Source organism: Eretmochelys imbricata, chromosome 7 (genome assembly GCF_965152235.1).
Source record: "Eretmochelys imbricata isolate rEreImb1 chromosome 7, rEreImb1.hap1, whole genome shotgun sequence".
NCBI lineage: Eukaryota > Metazoa > Chordata > Testudines > Cheloniidae > Eretmochelys > Eretmochelys imbricata.
In genome coordinates, this window is record NC_135578.1 from 43,656,793 (window position 1) to 43,672,598 (window position 15,806).

At 44.0% G+C, this 15,806-nt stretch overlaps 1 protein-coding gene across 1 annotated transcript in view; it reads right to left on the minus strand.

The window, feature by feature from the left end:
- Positions 1-15,806, minus strand: part of STAB1 (stabilin 1) — a 98,877-nt gene that overhangs the window by 45,746 nt on the left and 37,325 nt on the right. Inside the window, 13 exon segments of the mRNA XM_077822226.1 lie at positions 411-518; positions 1,274-1,375; positions 1,759-1,836; positions 2,060-2,171; positions 4,053-4,183; positions 5,496-5,543; positions 6,972-7,067; positions 7,519-7,614; positions 9,780-9,938; positions 11,781-11,874; positions 12,187-12,367; positions 13,113-13,224; positions 14,911-14,997. Coding sequence (XP_077678352.1) covers positions 411-518; positions 1,274-1,375; positions 1,759-1,836; positions 2,060-2,171; positions 4,053-4,183; positions 5,496-5,543; positions 6,972-7,067; positions 7,519-7,614; positions 9,780-9,938; positions 11,781-11,874; positions 12,187-12,367; positions 13,113-13,224; positions 14,911-14,997 — 1,404 coding nt within the window.

Here is a 15,806-nt window from a genome sequence, read left to right on the forward strand (position 1 = left end):
CCTTATATGCTGCTTCACCTGTCTCCATTGCCAAGCCCAGAGAACCTCTTCATTTCACTCCCCCTTGCAGAGACACCTTCCTGCCATGCTTCCTAATGTCAGACATCTTCCCCCCCCCACTCTACCCACTCCCATGCCTCCTCTTCTTTCTGCTGTTCTTCCCTGTCATTACCCTTCCTGATCCCAGAGAGCCCTTTCTCCAGCTGCAGCTGCTGGAGTCCAGAATCAAGCTCAGCAGGTGACGGTTAGCAGTATGGAAACATGACTTCTCCTGGCTATTCTATACACTAAAACAATTTTAGGCAGAATTCCTCATTAGGGACTCAGATCTAAAGTTTGATGGTATAATATGGCCCCCGTGCTTGATAACTACCACACATAGTCAGACTGTAAACAAACAGTGATCTTACCAGTTGGGTAATGTTGGAAGCGTGGCAATATTCCTCAATTGAATTGTTTCCTGGGACAAAAATGGTATATTTTTCAGAGGACTCAATTTTTCCAATCAGCTGGTACTGCTAAAAGTTGCAAAATAGGGATATTAGTGAGTGAACTAGTTTTATTTAAAAGAGCACGAGAGGTAAACAAGAAACCCAAAACAAATGAAAAAAGATAAAATATGACTATCAGCTAGGGAGGTGGAGGCTTGGGGCAAGAACTCCAATAGAAATGATTTAAAACTGGATGAGATGCAAGGTGACTTCCAGGACAGTCATGGGAAACACCAGCAATCCACCCTGCCAAAGTCTTGCTTGGCTGTTGCTGGCCCAGCTTCTTGGATAAATGGGCCTCTCTCATATTTACAGTGTGTATCTACGAGTCCCCTGCTTGAGCATCATCTCTAGTGTTTGTTATCATTCTGAGGTGTGTACATGTGCGTGCGCACAAACACACAAAAGGTCTTACAGATCCAGTCCATGATTTTAATAAGTTGCTAAAATTTAAAAAAATGTCTACCATACCTCCCAAAGAAACTAACCATTCCAAAGAGGCTTTATAGCTAAAACAGGAGTTTTCATTAGGTGTGGCTTGTTCTATTTCTGTGAGGTCTGATCCCCTGTGGGAGTTATTCATTTCTTTGGGAGGCTGGCTAGCCAGCTTTATAAATCTGTCCTAGTCCCAAAACATAGCCTGGGAGCACCACAAAAATCACCATGATTTTCCTTGGCTGTCCATGCAGGCTTGGGTCTAATGTTAGGCTGGTTCAGTGGCTTCATACTATCAAAAAAACTTCCTACACTTAGTAGTCAATAGAATCCAAACAATTGCTTACCAGTAACAACTCCTTGAACAGAGTAAATGCGGGGACCATATCAAGCTGTTGCTGCAGACCGGGGCGACTTGGTGGGATATCTCCTAAAGGTGGTAACAAAACCTGAGCGCAAGAAAGACAAAGATGAGCTTGACCACAGGTCAGAGACTGCTTGGGAAAAGCACACGGCAATCCTGCCCTACAATGACAATAATTACGCATGGTTGTAGTTAGCATGGTTCTGCTCCCAGAATGGACAGGCCTTGACTCTTTTCTTGAAAAGCCAAGCATTGGACTCTTCTACACAGTTTGAGGGCAGTGATTTAAATATAAATGCTGCTGCACAAGCAGCATCTGGAATGAGTTCTGAATATCCAGATCTACTTTTGTCTATATGCTTCTACTTGGATCCTGTTTGAATCCCCCACACCTCCATAAACAACAGAAAACCAGTGTGTTACATCAATATAACCTAGTATTTCCAGACGTTGTTCTTACTGATTTACCTTATTTAGGATATAAATAGTGCCATTAATAGCAGGAATGTCAGCTACTACAATGATTGCATTCTGAATGGTTATAGCCTGAAAAATAACAAGAGGGAAACATGAGGACATTGTAGGTCACTGAGCGGCGTGAAACAAAATATAATCTGTGTCCAAAGCCCCCTGCAGCACCTTAGACTTACATGATACATCAGGAATTTAATGGCATTGTCCTCACCAATGGCTCTTCCAGCACAGTATATCCCTAAACATGTTGTTTAATTTGCTACCAATATACACACGTCAATTAAAAAGCCCTTACGCCACTGCTGTTGGTTATCTCCCATCTGGTCCGTGGATTGAGAGTGGGTAACTCCTCACCCTTGTACTCTTTGAGCTTCTCACTGGTGAAGGAACCTTGGAGAAAATGGGCCCTGTAGGTGACAGGTGCATGTAAAGAAGAATTGAGAGCACATTTTATAACACAGACCTCTGAAGTAGACTGGCTTATCTTGGCTGCCGTCTGATCATGTAGCTTGCTCTCCACAACCCTGGGCCTGGCCTCCTCTCAATATCCACGTCATTATGTGCATTAATCCCTTGGTATGGTGATGACAACTGACAACATGCAGCCCTCTATCACTCAAGCTAATCTGAAAGTATAGCAGGTCACTCAGCTGCAAGAGGTTACGAGCCTTAGGTGTTTCCAGGATTCGATATTTCTGCAACAGGATGTAGGTGCTATCTAAAGTTCATCTCTGCAGGGAGTTTAATCGCGACATTGAACCAGTGCTCACGTTAACTCATGTACTCTAGCTCCTCCCCTCCTGGTCCCTAAGCTCTCCACAACACAAAGTCCCTCAATGAGGCATTTCAACTAGGGATGGCTGAAATGGGTTGAATACAATAAAAGCTAATGCAAACATCTGCCCCAAACCCAAACTGCTGGCAATGAACTACACAGATACACCATGCAGCCCTGCAACTGCTATACAGCCAGTGAGCTGTATTTGCAGCCATCGAGCGGCTGCTCTACATCTGGCCTTCAGAAGTATGTGTGGTCCCTCCCTAACCCTGGTGTAGCTTGCCCATGAAAGGCCAGTTTACTCTAGCTTTGTAGGAGGCCCCAGAAATTGGCCCATTGGGGAAAATGCTCCTTCCTTCTACCTCGTGCATAGATGCAACCACATACAAAAGTTGACTGGGACCAGATATGAGGATGCATGAGCCCAGCAGCTACACTGAGGAGAGCATGGATAGGAGGATGAACACTGGATGGACACAGCCCAGTGGTTGCTGTGTGGTAAGGAGGGGGAAGAGGAGCCCAGGATGTGGGGCAGATGGTGCTCTGTTTTTCCCTTAAGCTAGACAGCCTGGTACTCTGCCTGAGGACAGAGTCAGGACTGTTCTGCTGCAGTTCTGCTGGGGTAGGTGTGAAGGGGACAGGGAGATTGAGCCCTGCTCAGTGGAAAGCAGAGGACTTGGTGGTCACTCCACTCTTCCAGGCAATTGGCCGCAATAGTGAATCTCAGCAGCCAGTATTATAGGGGGGCATTAATGCACATTTCTCACCTGCACTTCTGAAAAGGAAGAAGATGCCAGATTTCTCCCCTTCTCCATCAGCAACATCGGGTTTGAGCTACCTTTGATCCCTCCCAGTTCTAGCTGCAGCAACTTCTGTGTACCATCACCTCCAGCACCAACTCAGCCACGCTGCCTCTCCTCACAAGTTCAGTACTTTCTCCTTCTCCCCTCTGCTTTAAAAACTCCTCCCATCATCTGCCTGCTCCTCAATACCAGTCACAACTCTGACCTTAACTCTTCCATCCTGCCCACCAGCCTGACCAGTTCCATATTCCCCAGCCAGTATTCACATACCCTCCCCTTTTTGATCCCACTAATCTTCCCTGGGCCCAACTCCAGATTTCTGTGGGTCACCACCTGCCTTCCCTCCCCAGAAGATGTGGATAAGTAAGAGAGCTGCAGGTTTCATGCTCCTCTCACATCTTCTGTATGGCCAGATGTTCTATGCAGAAGGAGCAGCATGCAGAGAGAATTCCCTGTTCCTTCTCCCACTGTGGGGCTGCTTCTGCATCATGGCTGGGAGAAACATCCTGCCTTTAATATGCAATTAATAAACCTTCATTGTATCTTCTAACCTCTGTTATGTTTGAATCATCCAATAAACACTTCATCAGCTGGATGTTTCACCTCTGCTATGTTTTTACCCTGTGATGATACGGAGAGAACGCCAATCTCCAGCCCTCAGTTAGGGCTGTTTTGAATTAAAGAGCATGGTAACAGTGCAACGATACCTGACTAAAAATGGCAGCGTATAGGGCTTCAGCCAGAAATCTTTTTCGGCCTGGCTCAGGTTTCTGATGGCGGCTTCTGAGGGCACCAAAACAGTGACATTGACTCCTGCCGGGATGCTGAAGAGAGACTTCTGTCGTCCAGAGCAAGTAGATGCACAAATAAAACAAGTCAGTGCTACATCTACAGCGCAGTACAAATGTTTGTAGCTATGATCCTACTCCCACTGCATGTAAGATTAGTGTGTGGAACTAAAGCTTAAATTCAGATGTACCCAGAGCTGTGCTGGTGGTTGGGATGGTGGCTGGGAAATAAGTTCTGGTGGGAGTCAGCAAATGCCATGGAAAATTTTTCCACAGCAGTCCAACCTTAATTTGCTGGATGCTGAACCTAGGAAATCTGCAGCTTCAAGGAACAAACCCCAGAACAGGTGCTGCTGAAGGAGAAAGTTCTTAATATTTTTTATATTGCCAGTGCCAAAGGTCACCTTATTCAAAAATGGTTCCAATAGGAGCACATTCACTTGAGTCAGTAAATGCCTTTGAACACCCAAGGCCAGATTTGGACTAAGGACCAAATATGATCTGGCAAATGCAGGTGTAACTGATGGAATGGGTGTTGTGCCTGCTTGTAAATTTAGCCCCATGTATTGGAGAACATTTTCAGTGGCCAACTCCATTCCATGAAGTGCTTACCCCCCTGTTCCAATGGGAACAGAAGACAGTAACAAGAAAGGGAAAGGAAAAGCTACCCGAATTTTTAACTTTACTCTTACTTTTGAAGGGTCGCTATTTGTATATTAGTCCCATGACTTTTTTGTCTCTGTCTTTCACCCAAGGCAGTCAGCTACTTTACAAGAGCCATGAGTTAGCAGCAATATATGGTATGAAGGTCAAGTATGTGATGGTCTCAGTTTCTTCCAGAGCGAGAAGCATGGTCCCTAAAACACGCCATATGAGCCAATGGGTCCACAGTTACAGTCTCTAGAACAGGTGTCTCGGTGCATGCAGTTAGCCATCTGACTCACCACTCAGATGTATGTAATAAAATCGTGCTGAGAACTTAAGAGGGTACATGCCTGGTCCTCACTGACCTTTCACATGGTGCTATTAAAAACATAGCTAAATGCAATCAATCAAACCATTTAGAACAATCTATAAAACTGTCTCAACTAATTTGAAACTTTAAAATACACAGTAATTTTAAAAATTCCACCATTTCCAGAGCTAAAGGTGGGGACTGTTTGATTAATGTACCATGCATTAGCAAGTTCAGCTTGATTTGGCCCCCGCCCCTTTTTTTAAACAACACATGCAAAGGAAAATTGCCTCTTAACAGCAGATTTAAAAACAGCATCTTTGATCTTTGCTTTTTTTTTTTTTTTTCTTTTTTACAATTTATATTTTACAAAAACACTTGTAATTGCGTCAGGCAGCATTTTTTACCTTAATCCACTCATAGAAGCCTGCAAAGTGGGAATTCCTGGCCAGCTCCTTCCAAAAGAGAAAGCAACACCAAGATTAGTAGGGAGGGATGAAGCAGGGGGAGGGAAGGGTGGTCCTGTGATCCTTGTTATTTCAAGTTTCAAACACAGCAAACTTGATTGAGTCAAGTGCTTACCGCCTGCCTACACAGAACTTTCAGAAGCAACGCGTCACTCACAAAGGTGTGTTCCGAAGTCAGAGAGCTGGATCTAAACTCTTGATTTTTTTTTTATAATTGGCAAAGTATTGCAAGTTTATCTAATTTCAAGTTTAAGGTGATTAATTCCTTGACAACCTTTGCCTTTTCTAACTACTCAGATGGGGCACAGAGTTCAGAACCAGACCCAAATCAGAACTTCCCCAAAGTTCAAGTCAGATCTTAGGCTCCTCTCTAATTAATGAAGGATGCATATGAGCTCTGCAACATCACACACCTAGGGCACAAGTCAGAAATTGTTGTTGGTAGTTTACATTATAACTTGGGCCTACATACTAATGCTCTACCCAGGGAGAGGGGGAAATACATCAGATTGCCATGCGGACTATGGTAAGAAGAGTCAGATCAGGTACTCTAGAGGGGGGAAAGCGTGGGCAGGGACCCTGTTAGACCATGAATTCTCAACCCCCCCTTGCAGGAGAGAGGGAAAGTATGTTCTCTGTGTAGATTTGTCCCGTTTTTAGTTGCTGTCTGACTTTTCACTTTGTATGTAAGTGTATGGGGAACCCTGCTTAACTAGCATCGACCAACATGGGTTCCTGGGAACTGTAACTATTTTGATGGAAAAGCAGAGGGTGGTATCCTACAGCAATTCTCTTCAGTAAATCAAGAGAGCTGTCACTGCATCTTGAACAACAATAATACAGCAGGGATCAAACTATTCCCCGCTTCCCTTTTCTCTAGTTCATGGGACACAACTCAAACAGACGTATGGATTTTTTTCAAGTTGATGCTGAAGTTTCAAACTGGACAGTTCAACATATCAGTCAGGATGGAAAATTGGCAAAGGATTGATAGCATTACTGAAGCATACACTGACATAGGTTTTAATTATTTTGTTTTCGAATGAAGTACTTTATACATACTTCAAGAAGTAGCAACTGTTAGTAAAATTATGTATATTTAACCTCTAATAATCAAGTCCAGAATCAACATGTATCATTGGTACATACATAAATTGCTTAGGGAGGTTGTGGAATCTCCATCATTGGAGACAAGTTAGACAAACACCTGTCAGGAATGGTCTAGATAATACTTAGTCCTGCCTTGAGTGCAGGGGACTGGACTAGATGACCTCTCAAGGTCCCTTCCAGTTCTATAATTCTATGATTCAAACCGTCAGCTGTCGTCACCTGCAGATTTTAGTATGAGCTAGTCAGCTACTGCAAAAAACCCTTGTTCTTTGTATTAAAAGAGAATAATGTTCATTTTCTCCCTACCTTTAATACATCTCCATAACATGTAAATCCATCTCCCATGTAACCGGGAGCGCAAGCACAGGACCTCTCCCCTCCTCCAAGAGGCTTGCACGCAGCCTGTGAGGACAAGAAAACGAAGGATTACGGTGTAATCAAACAGACAGGAACCCTGTGGCAAATGTGGGAACTGATCTCCAGTCTCCCAAATCCCAGGATAGGGCATTAACTACAACGCCATCCTTCCTCTCATGGTCCTGTATGCTGAAATAGTGTATTTTCACTGTACACCTAAGAACTATGCCCCCCCCCAAACCTTCTAGCACAACCTCGTGAAACACGGGAGTGTGAACAAACAAGAAAAACGAATGGCCACAAAGCCTTGACGCTTCATCACAGGTAGATGTGATTATTGCACAACAAAGACAGACGGATTAGGCCAGATTATCAGTGGGTGTAAATCAACATAGCTCCATTGCAGTCGGTGGCACTACACCGAAATACATCCACTGAGGATCTGGCCCGACATTCTCTCCCATGAAGGATTTTGGAGAATTCTCCAGCTACTCACCAAATCATGGCAGCCACCGTTGTCCAGCTTGCAAGGATTAATGGGGTCGCAGTTATAGCCATCACCAGCATAGCCCCTCTTGCACATACACTTGCTCTGAAAGTAGAAGAGAGAGGGAGGATCTTCACTACGGACCTATCAGAGTGTCCCAACTGCACAACTAATGCCATCCCTCTTTCAATGAGTCTGGGTCAAGGTCTACTTTTAAGTTAATTTTTAAAATGATTTTCTTCTCAGGGTTGTTAACAGTCCCTGGAAAATCTGAAATGGAAATATTTCTTTACCAGGCTGTTTCCCTCTGTTACGGAGCACACACTGGTTTGTTATGGTAGGGTTGCTCATGAATATAAAGCACTCCGGCATGCACTAGTTTGTTATTGTAGGGTCTCTCAGTGTGACACACTGTACCTCAAAGTATCACAACGTAACCCCCATATTCATCATTGGTATGGTGGTGGCATTTCATACAAAGCATGCCTTGCTGAAATTCACTGTTCTGTCAAAATGTGTATATCATCATTGTACACGAAGTTGAGATTTTGCTCAACTTGTTGCTCAACAACTTGAGACGGTTGTTATTGAAATATGCTGCAAGTTTGGGAGACGCCCACTGCTAGCTCTTAAGTGACAACAAAGGTGGTGACCCACACCCAAATGTACGTTAAGTGACCATTACGAGCCATTGACCAGCAGGGGAATTGCAAACAAGACACAGTTGTGCAAGCACCACACAATGAGGATTGCTCAACTCTATGACTCAGTTACACAAACACCACACAATGGGGATTGCTCAACTCTTGACTCAGCAAGGCCCACCAGGACATGTCTGGACCATAATTGAGAGTAGAAAATAAGGGACAGTGGCATCACTAGACCATCTCTCTCCTACCCGACCTACACTGAAGACAACAACACTACTGGGAAGACAGACTTTGAACTGAGGAGACTGGTCCCAGACTGACAAGGAAATTCAGCCTGTGTATTAGGAACTGTAACTTATCTGCAACATCCAGTGCTGTGAGAAAAGCTGTTTGATTCAACTCTTGCTTGGTCTGATAAAATTTAGAATTTAGACTGTGATTTTACTTTTATTTCTTAGGTAACCACCTTTGTTCTATATGTCTACTACTTATAATCACTTAAAATCTATCTTTCTGTAGTTACTAAGCTTATTTTAACATTTTAGTTTTACCAGTGAGTTTGTCTAAAGTGCTTGGGGAATCTGCTCAGAATACGAAGCCTGGTATGTGTCCCCCATCCTTTGACAAAATGGTGAACTGATTAATGACCTTGCATTGTTCAAGAGGAGGTCTACTCTTGAGCAGTGTAAAAGGCTGTATATTTCTGGGGTGCAAGGCTGGGGGCTTGGGAGATTTTCTGGTGTTTCCTTGTGTATAGTTCATGCGTGGCTTAGAGCGCATTCATGCAATTTAGCTGGGTGTGTCTCTGTATGCTGGTGGCTGAGTGATCACAGCATCTGGAGGGGTTTGCTGTTTGTCACTAGAATAGCATCATTCCAGATTGGACCCCAGGGATCCTGTCAGACTCAGGAATGCTGATTTACTAACTCTTGTTTTAATTAAAAAGAAATTAAAAGACTACCATGGATTTTGCCAACAGATGAGAAAAAAATACAGGCCAAACTAAGGGCCTTCCTACTTTGAAGATGGTTAGAGAGACAGAAAATTGCCCAAATGGATGGCTACTTTAACTGCTGTGGCTATTTGATGTATTTATTTTATATTTTAACACTCCCCAAACCTACCTCCACATATCAGTTGTTTGAAACCAGAACCTACAGGACACAGGAACCCAGAACTCCCTGTGGCAGGAAAGACTAACAGCCCATGAAGCTGTGCTTCTGGCAGTGGCCTACACCTGATGCTTCAGGAGAAGGAGCTACCCCCATAATGCCCTTGACTAGTTGTGCAATGCTGTGTATGGGGAAAGATTGCTAGAGAGGTGTCTGTGGGGAGCGCTTTAAATAAAAAAAAAGTTATTAAACTAAGTCCTTGCTATTCAAAGAATTCTCAGGTTTTTATTGGTTACTAGTATTTCATTGAAACTTACTATATAAGGACTAAATTTTGCTGATTTAATGGAAGCCAATTTCTTTCAGAAACACCAGTCGAGTAGGCCTTGCTGCTGACGTTCCTGGAGCAACAAAAATTGCTGCTCCTAGAATTTCAGACGGCTACAGTGTTGTGTACATAGCAAGTGTCCATAAATCTCAGCGATGGACCAGTTAATGCTGAATATACCTGCCCAGGTCCAACAAAGCTGCAGTCTGCATTCATGTGGCAGCCCCCTCTGGTCTCCAGCACACAGTTATCTATAGCAACACAGGCTTTGCCATCCCCAGTCCAGCCCTTGTTACACTGACATGTGGCAGTACCAGGGCCTGTACTGGTACATACGGCCTGTGGGGGAGGGGAGAAAAGCAAATTAAAACAAATTAAAATAAAACCACTGAGGATGAGAAACCTTCCCAGGAAGTAATATAATTAACTGGCTAATGCACATGTTTAACAGTATCCCCCAACTGGGTAGAATCAGAACTGCTCAGCTGTGTGTCATAGGCCCTACACTGCTAACAGAAATTCACCGTGAGCTCAAGCAGTAGGAGACGGGTTCTGGAGGAGGATGAGAATTTTATCCCTGATGTTGCTGCGAAGCGCTGAGTAAACAGTCTGTGTGGTGCTCTCTCCCTGTCTAGTGGTGGCTGAGCACAGACAGAGGTTGAGGAGTCTGTTAAAGCCCTGGCTCAAGCAGTAGCAGTCACGTATTTAAGATCCAGAGGACCCAAGTTCAAACCCACTGCCAATGACCCAGCCACAGGGCAGCATTACACCCACTGCTGCAAAATCCCAGGAGGCTGCAGATGTGTAACAGCATCATCATAATATCCGGCTGTTATATAGCGCTATTCATCAGTAGATTACAAAAAATAATAATAAACAGTCCCTGTAATAGATGAATGGGTCTTGGAATACCTCTCTCACCTGCTTTGGTACCACTCAGTTACCCATGGGAAATAGCAGCTGACTGGTTCCCAAAACAAGGCACAATAAACTTGGTTTCTAAAATAATACTGATTAAAAAACAACTGGAAGAGAGGCAGAAAGACTTGGTATAGTTTCGGAAAAAGCCTCTTAAACCGTTGCAATTCCTTCTGCACCTCTCCACTTCACCACCCTAACGTGTAACCATGGGCAAATCTCAGAAGTGTGGGTTTCTATCTAGATATTTAGATAGTCCCCATCACTGCAGTATCTGAACACCTTCGAATGAACAATTAAACAGATTCTTGCTCAAACCATCCAGATCTTTAGTTTTGCAAAATTGGGTTGTGAATCTTATGAGAACAGGTGCTCTTGTTAGATTTCATGCACTTCCCATTGGGCTGGCAATGATGCAGGAGGAACTCCCTCATGATATTATGGCATTTCCACTTCTGGCTTCTTTTAGATCCGTGGAATGCAGACTCTCCAAAAGGCTCAGATTCAGGGCGTGGGTGAAAATATCGGTCTGTTTTTACTGTCTCCATAACTAGGTCTTGCATAAAACCTGGGATGGATTCTCTGGGACCTGACTCTAATTGTTCCAAAGTCAGGGTGGGGAGAGAAAAATCCATGGATAAATCCTATAGATTTGTACTAACAGGGATGAAACCAAAAGGGTTCTATAGACAATTACTCTAAAATTACATCTGATTTCATAGAGAATGAGACCCTTTCTATAGGTGTTCTGAGCCATCCTATAGAATTCTATACCAGGGACATTATTCACTATTGAATTAAATAGGATTTTTCCATAAGGAAAAGGAAGATCTCACCAGGACATTCCAGCCTGACATAGGCAAAAGAGCTCATAGATAACAAATCAAAGATGAGAGGCAGCTGGCCTTCTTAAAGAGATCCATCCTTCATTTGCCCCACTCCCATCTGCTTCCCCTTTATATGATCCAGATGCATTCCCCACACTGAAGTTTAGAAAACATGATTATGCTTTGCTCTACTGTAGCACTGTCCAGTCACAGGCATCAATGTGCTTTACAAACTTGAATTCATTATACCTCACATCACCACTGGGAGGTAAGTGGGGTTTAACCCTATATCACAGAAGGGGAAACTGAGGCATAAGCAGGTCCAATAATGTGTCCAAGGCCACACGAGTCAGTGGCAGATCTGGGAACAGATCTCCTGAATCCTGGAGCCCAGCTCTAGCCAGTAGCTAATGTTTCCTCCATGTTACCCACTCACATTTTCTGAACAGCCTCCTCGTTCCGGCTTCCTACACAGATCAATGGGCAGGCAGGAAAATCCATCCCCTTCATAGCCATCAGTACAGATGCACCTTGAAAACCAAGCACAAAGAGACATGAATTCCCAAGCACAGAAGAGCAGCGAGGCAGAGGGTGTCTGCTAGCACTGCCCTATTAAAATTCAGCAATGAGAGGATTGCACATCTTTTACACGGTGAGGACATTCTTTGATGCTGTGATTTCCTGTGGCATAGACAATCACATACTCACCAATACACAGAGCTGGCTACATCCTATTTATATTACTGGAGCCCCACTGTGCAAGCTGCTGTACAAACATGCACAGCGACACAGCCCTTGCCCCAGTGTACCTTCTCCCCGACCCCCGCAATGTAAATAATAACCTTGCTGTGTTGTTGGAGCTGCAGACTGCGTTCTGGTGACAATACTGAGATGCAGTCGGGCCACAGTTCTGAGAACTTCTGTCACAGAATTCCCCTGTATAGCCATCCTTACATGAATGGGACTGGCACGTTCCCCTGCTGCCTGGCCTGTTATCACAAATTCCATGGATGCAACCGCAATCTGTCAAACGCACGGAGAAGAATCAGTTGCCTGGTGAGTTGGCAAACTCCTGCAGAGAGAGCACTTTTTAGATTTTCCAATTTCTCTTGCAATCTCTTCTCAAGCCAAATGACTGTCAGATTAGTTCTCAATTCTTAGAAGTCACCTGGGAGACATTTCTGCTTTTCCTGAAAATATGTCTAATGGAGCAGATCCTCAGCTGGCATAAGTCAATGCAGCTCCACTGTTTTCAATGCAGTCATGCTAATTTATACCAACCAAGGATCTGGCAAGATGTTATTATGAGTAAAGCTGAGGGGGGACGCCTTTACGCTAATGGAAATGGATGTTCAAAGCCATCTCATTCAAAACCATCAGGGTTAGACCCTATCTGGGGCTGGTAAGCAAGGATGACAGCATTTTATCTTCAGTCACTGGACTCCAGGCCCTCAGAGCACTTAGAGATGGGAAAGATGTATTGGGTCATTCCCTCCTGACAGAGATGGATCCAAACACTTTCAAACACTGCTGGGGGGGTTCCAAAATCTGGATCTGAATTTTTCAGTTGAGCCCAACTCCATCTGCCAGACATTGATCCGTGCTTTGCCTACTCCAGCATGAAATAACCCAAATGAAGGGCCTACCTTGTGAAACTAGTCCATAGAGCTCCCTCTTAGGAAAGGTTCCATGCCTACATTCCCACACCCACTTTGCTCAGTTTACTGCCTGTTACACATCAGGGTTGCTTTCTTGAGGAATTACAGACCTTCATCACAGTTCTCCCCATGCTTGTTTGGGTTTGAGCAGATGTGGCAGGCTATTCCTTTGAAACCCTCAAAGCAGAGACAGTTGCCATTCCCTTGAAGCCCATCACTACACTAGAAGGAAAGCAAAAAGAAAACTGAAGTGAGCAACGTGGAGGGAAAATATGTGTGACAGAGACATTAATGTCTAAAGGGAAACCTCACAGGCTCCAGAAAAACGTGGAGGATTGTGAACCATTTTAGGAGCAAGAAAAAACCACACAAGCTAACATGCTACTGGTGACCAGAAGCAAAGAAGCTGGATGTTAAAATGGTAGTTAAATTGAGACAGCAGCTGAAAGTTCAGATGTTTATTCAGACCTCTGGGGTCTGCAAAACTGGGCTGGAAATCTCATGTGAACACACACTCGTGATTTTTTGGAGCTTCTGCTTTTGGTCCCAGCTGCAGGCAGGAAGCACATGCAAAGTGGAAGAGAAAAACAGACCAAACTTTTTCAAGTATCAGAAAAAATTCAGCTCAAGTTTTGGATGAAGTTTCAAGTGCTTTTACTTTATGTAAACCGGGTGACCTGTGTCCAGTGGGAATAAGATGAGTGTGTAGTGATGACGTGAATTATTTCCCGTACATTCAGAACAAAAACAAAAAAAGTTTCTTGTGGTAATCGAAAATCCTGCATAGCAGTCAGTTCCTACAGAGCTAGCGCCAAATGCCTTGTAATATTTTGTATTTGAGCCCCAGATAGAGTTACAGAGACAGAAAACACACTGACAAATACCATTTGGAATTGCAGCAGATGAGCACACATTGTTCTTCCCATGGCGTTTGGCTCTGAGGGTTATTTTGTTTAGAAGGATCAGCCCTGAACATATATTAATCCATAGCCTTGATCGAGTCTTCTTCCACAAGAGAGAAAAGTTAACCCTGCCTATTGTATGTCACACTGTGATATCTGTTATGAATACAGATTTACACTATTACTGTGAAAAAAGACACTCCATGAATGAAACATTATAGTGAGATTTGAAAGCACAACAGCCTGGAAATGTTAAGTTTAGTTCCAATAGCAGCCATAACTTGCCTTGCAAATACAACATGCAGTACTTCACTTCTGCGCAGGGCATTGACAACTTGTATACAGTCATATATGCATGTAATGTGAGTAATATGGTAGGAGCGGTAGCTACTGGACACATTTTGCTCCGAGTTACATTGGTATAAATCCTAGAAGAGGCATTAATCTCAGTACCAGACATTGTGGTGTGCGTAGCTATGATTTTGTTTTCTAGCCAGGAGACAGAAAGAAATGCCTTGCTTCCCATCTGTAAGACTGTCTGTCTTTAATTTTCTCACAAGCCTGCTCCCTGGCTAGACAGGCAGACCTCTCACATTTAAAGGTGTAGTATAGAGAAATCAATGGCTATGTACAGCACAGACACTGTCCTTACTTTCTCTAGACTGTAAACGATGCCTCTTGTCAGGAGAAAAAGAGGCAGAGAAAGAAAGAAGCAAAGACAAGATGTATCCACTCTTTAAGATGGAGAGCAAGAGTAACAGAATTGAAATTATGTCCTTCCCATCCTTTGTCTATACCCAAGCTTTGTGTGTTCTGTTTCTTTGGCCTTTACAAAGTTGAGCACAAGACCCTGATAATTTCCATGTTTGGTGCAAAGAATGTGAATTCCTAGTAAACACTGCCAATTAGATGCACATGGCCGAACTCCCCAGCTTCCCACTAGGAGTTTGAAAAGGTTAGTATAATCCAGCCATGGGTCCAACATAGCAGGTTCTGGTGCACTTACATTCCCTCTGCCGTAGCATGGATTGGAGAATCCACCAGGGCATGGAGTGCAGTCAGGACCAAAGAATCCTTTGCAGCACCCAGGTTTCTGAAAAAGACAGAACATTGGTACACCGTGTGGAGAAGCTTAGTGTATTAAACACCATACAACACGTATTTGGTCTGAACTCAGATCTCTTTCTCTTGTTCCTCTCAGTGCTCAGACTACAAGTCTGCCGTTCTCCATTTGCAAGTGTTAAATTCAGTTCTTCCAGTGGCAGTGGATTAATCAAAAGGACTATTTGACCTGGACTCTGAACTATGCCTCCAATATCCCCCACACCTCAATTTTCCCCCCAGCAATACCCTCTTACCGCACCCAACCAGGGTTCCCCCCCCAGCAAAACCTACTTCCCTCCCCTCCTGCCCATGTGCTGGATTTTGGGGCCCTGTGTTTTTGATTGTTCTGGGCCATGTCTGCCCTTTGTCCATCCCTGCCAAAAGCTGCATCGTTTAGGAAGGCGAGTGCTCCTGCTGGGTCGCTCCAGAGAGCTGATATGCTTTGCTAACAGAAGCACAACAAATAGAAGGCAAACATTTTACAAGACGAGCACAGGTCAGTGTGTACTCTTGGCTCCCTGATGACTGATCACTTGCAAGCAGCTTGACATCTCTAGCCAGGACGAGGCTGTTTCCCAAAACACCTGATAGAGTTTCAGCAACAAGATACGATCACTCTGCAAGCTTAACGTGCACTCTCTAACTGCACTCTGTTTCCTTTGAGAGACGTGTGGGGCTCTGTGATAGAAGAGGAGCTGTCATAAACATCATGCTCTCTGTTACGATGTTTCCTTCACCTCAGCCTGTCACATTCAAGGTGGCTCGTGTAGATTTAGCCACGCAGCTTCCATCAGCACT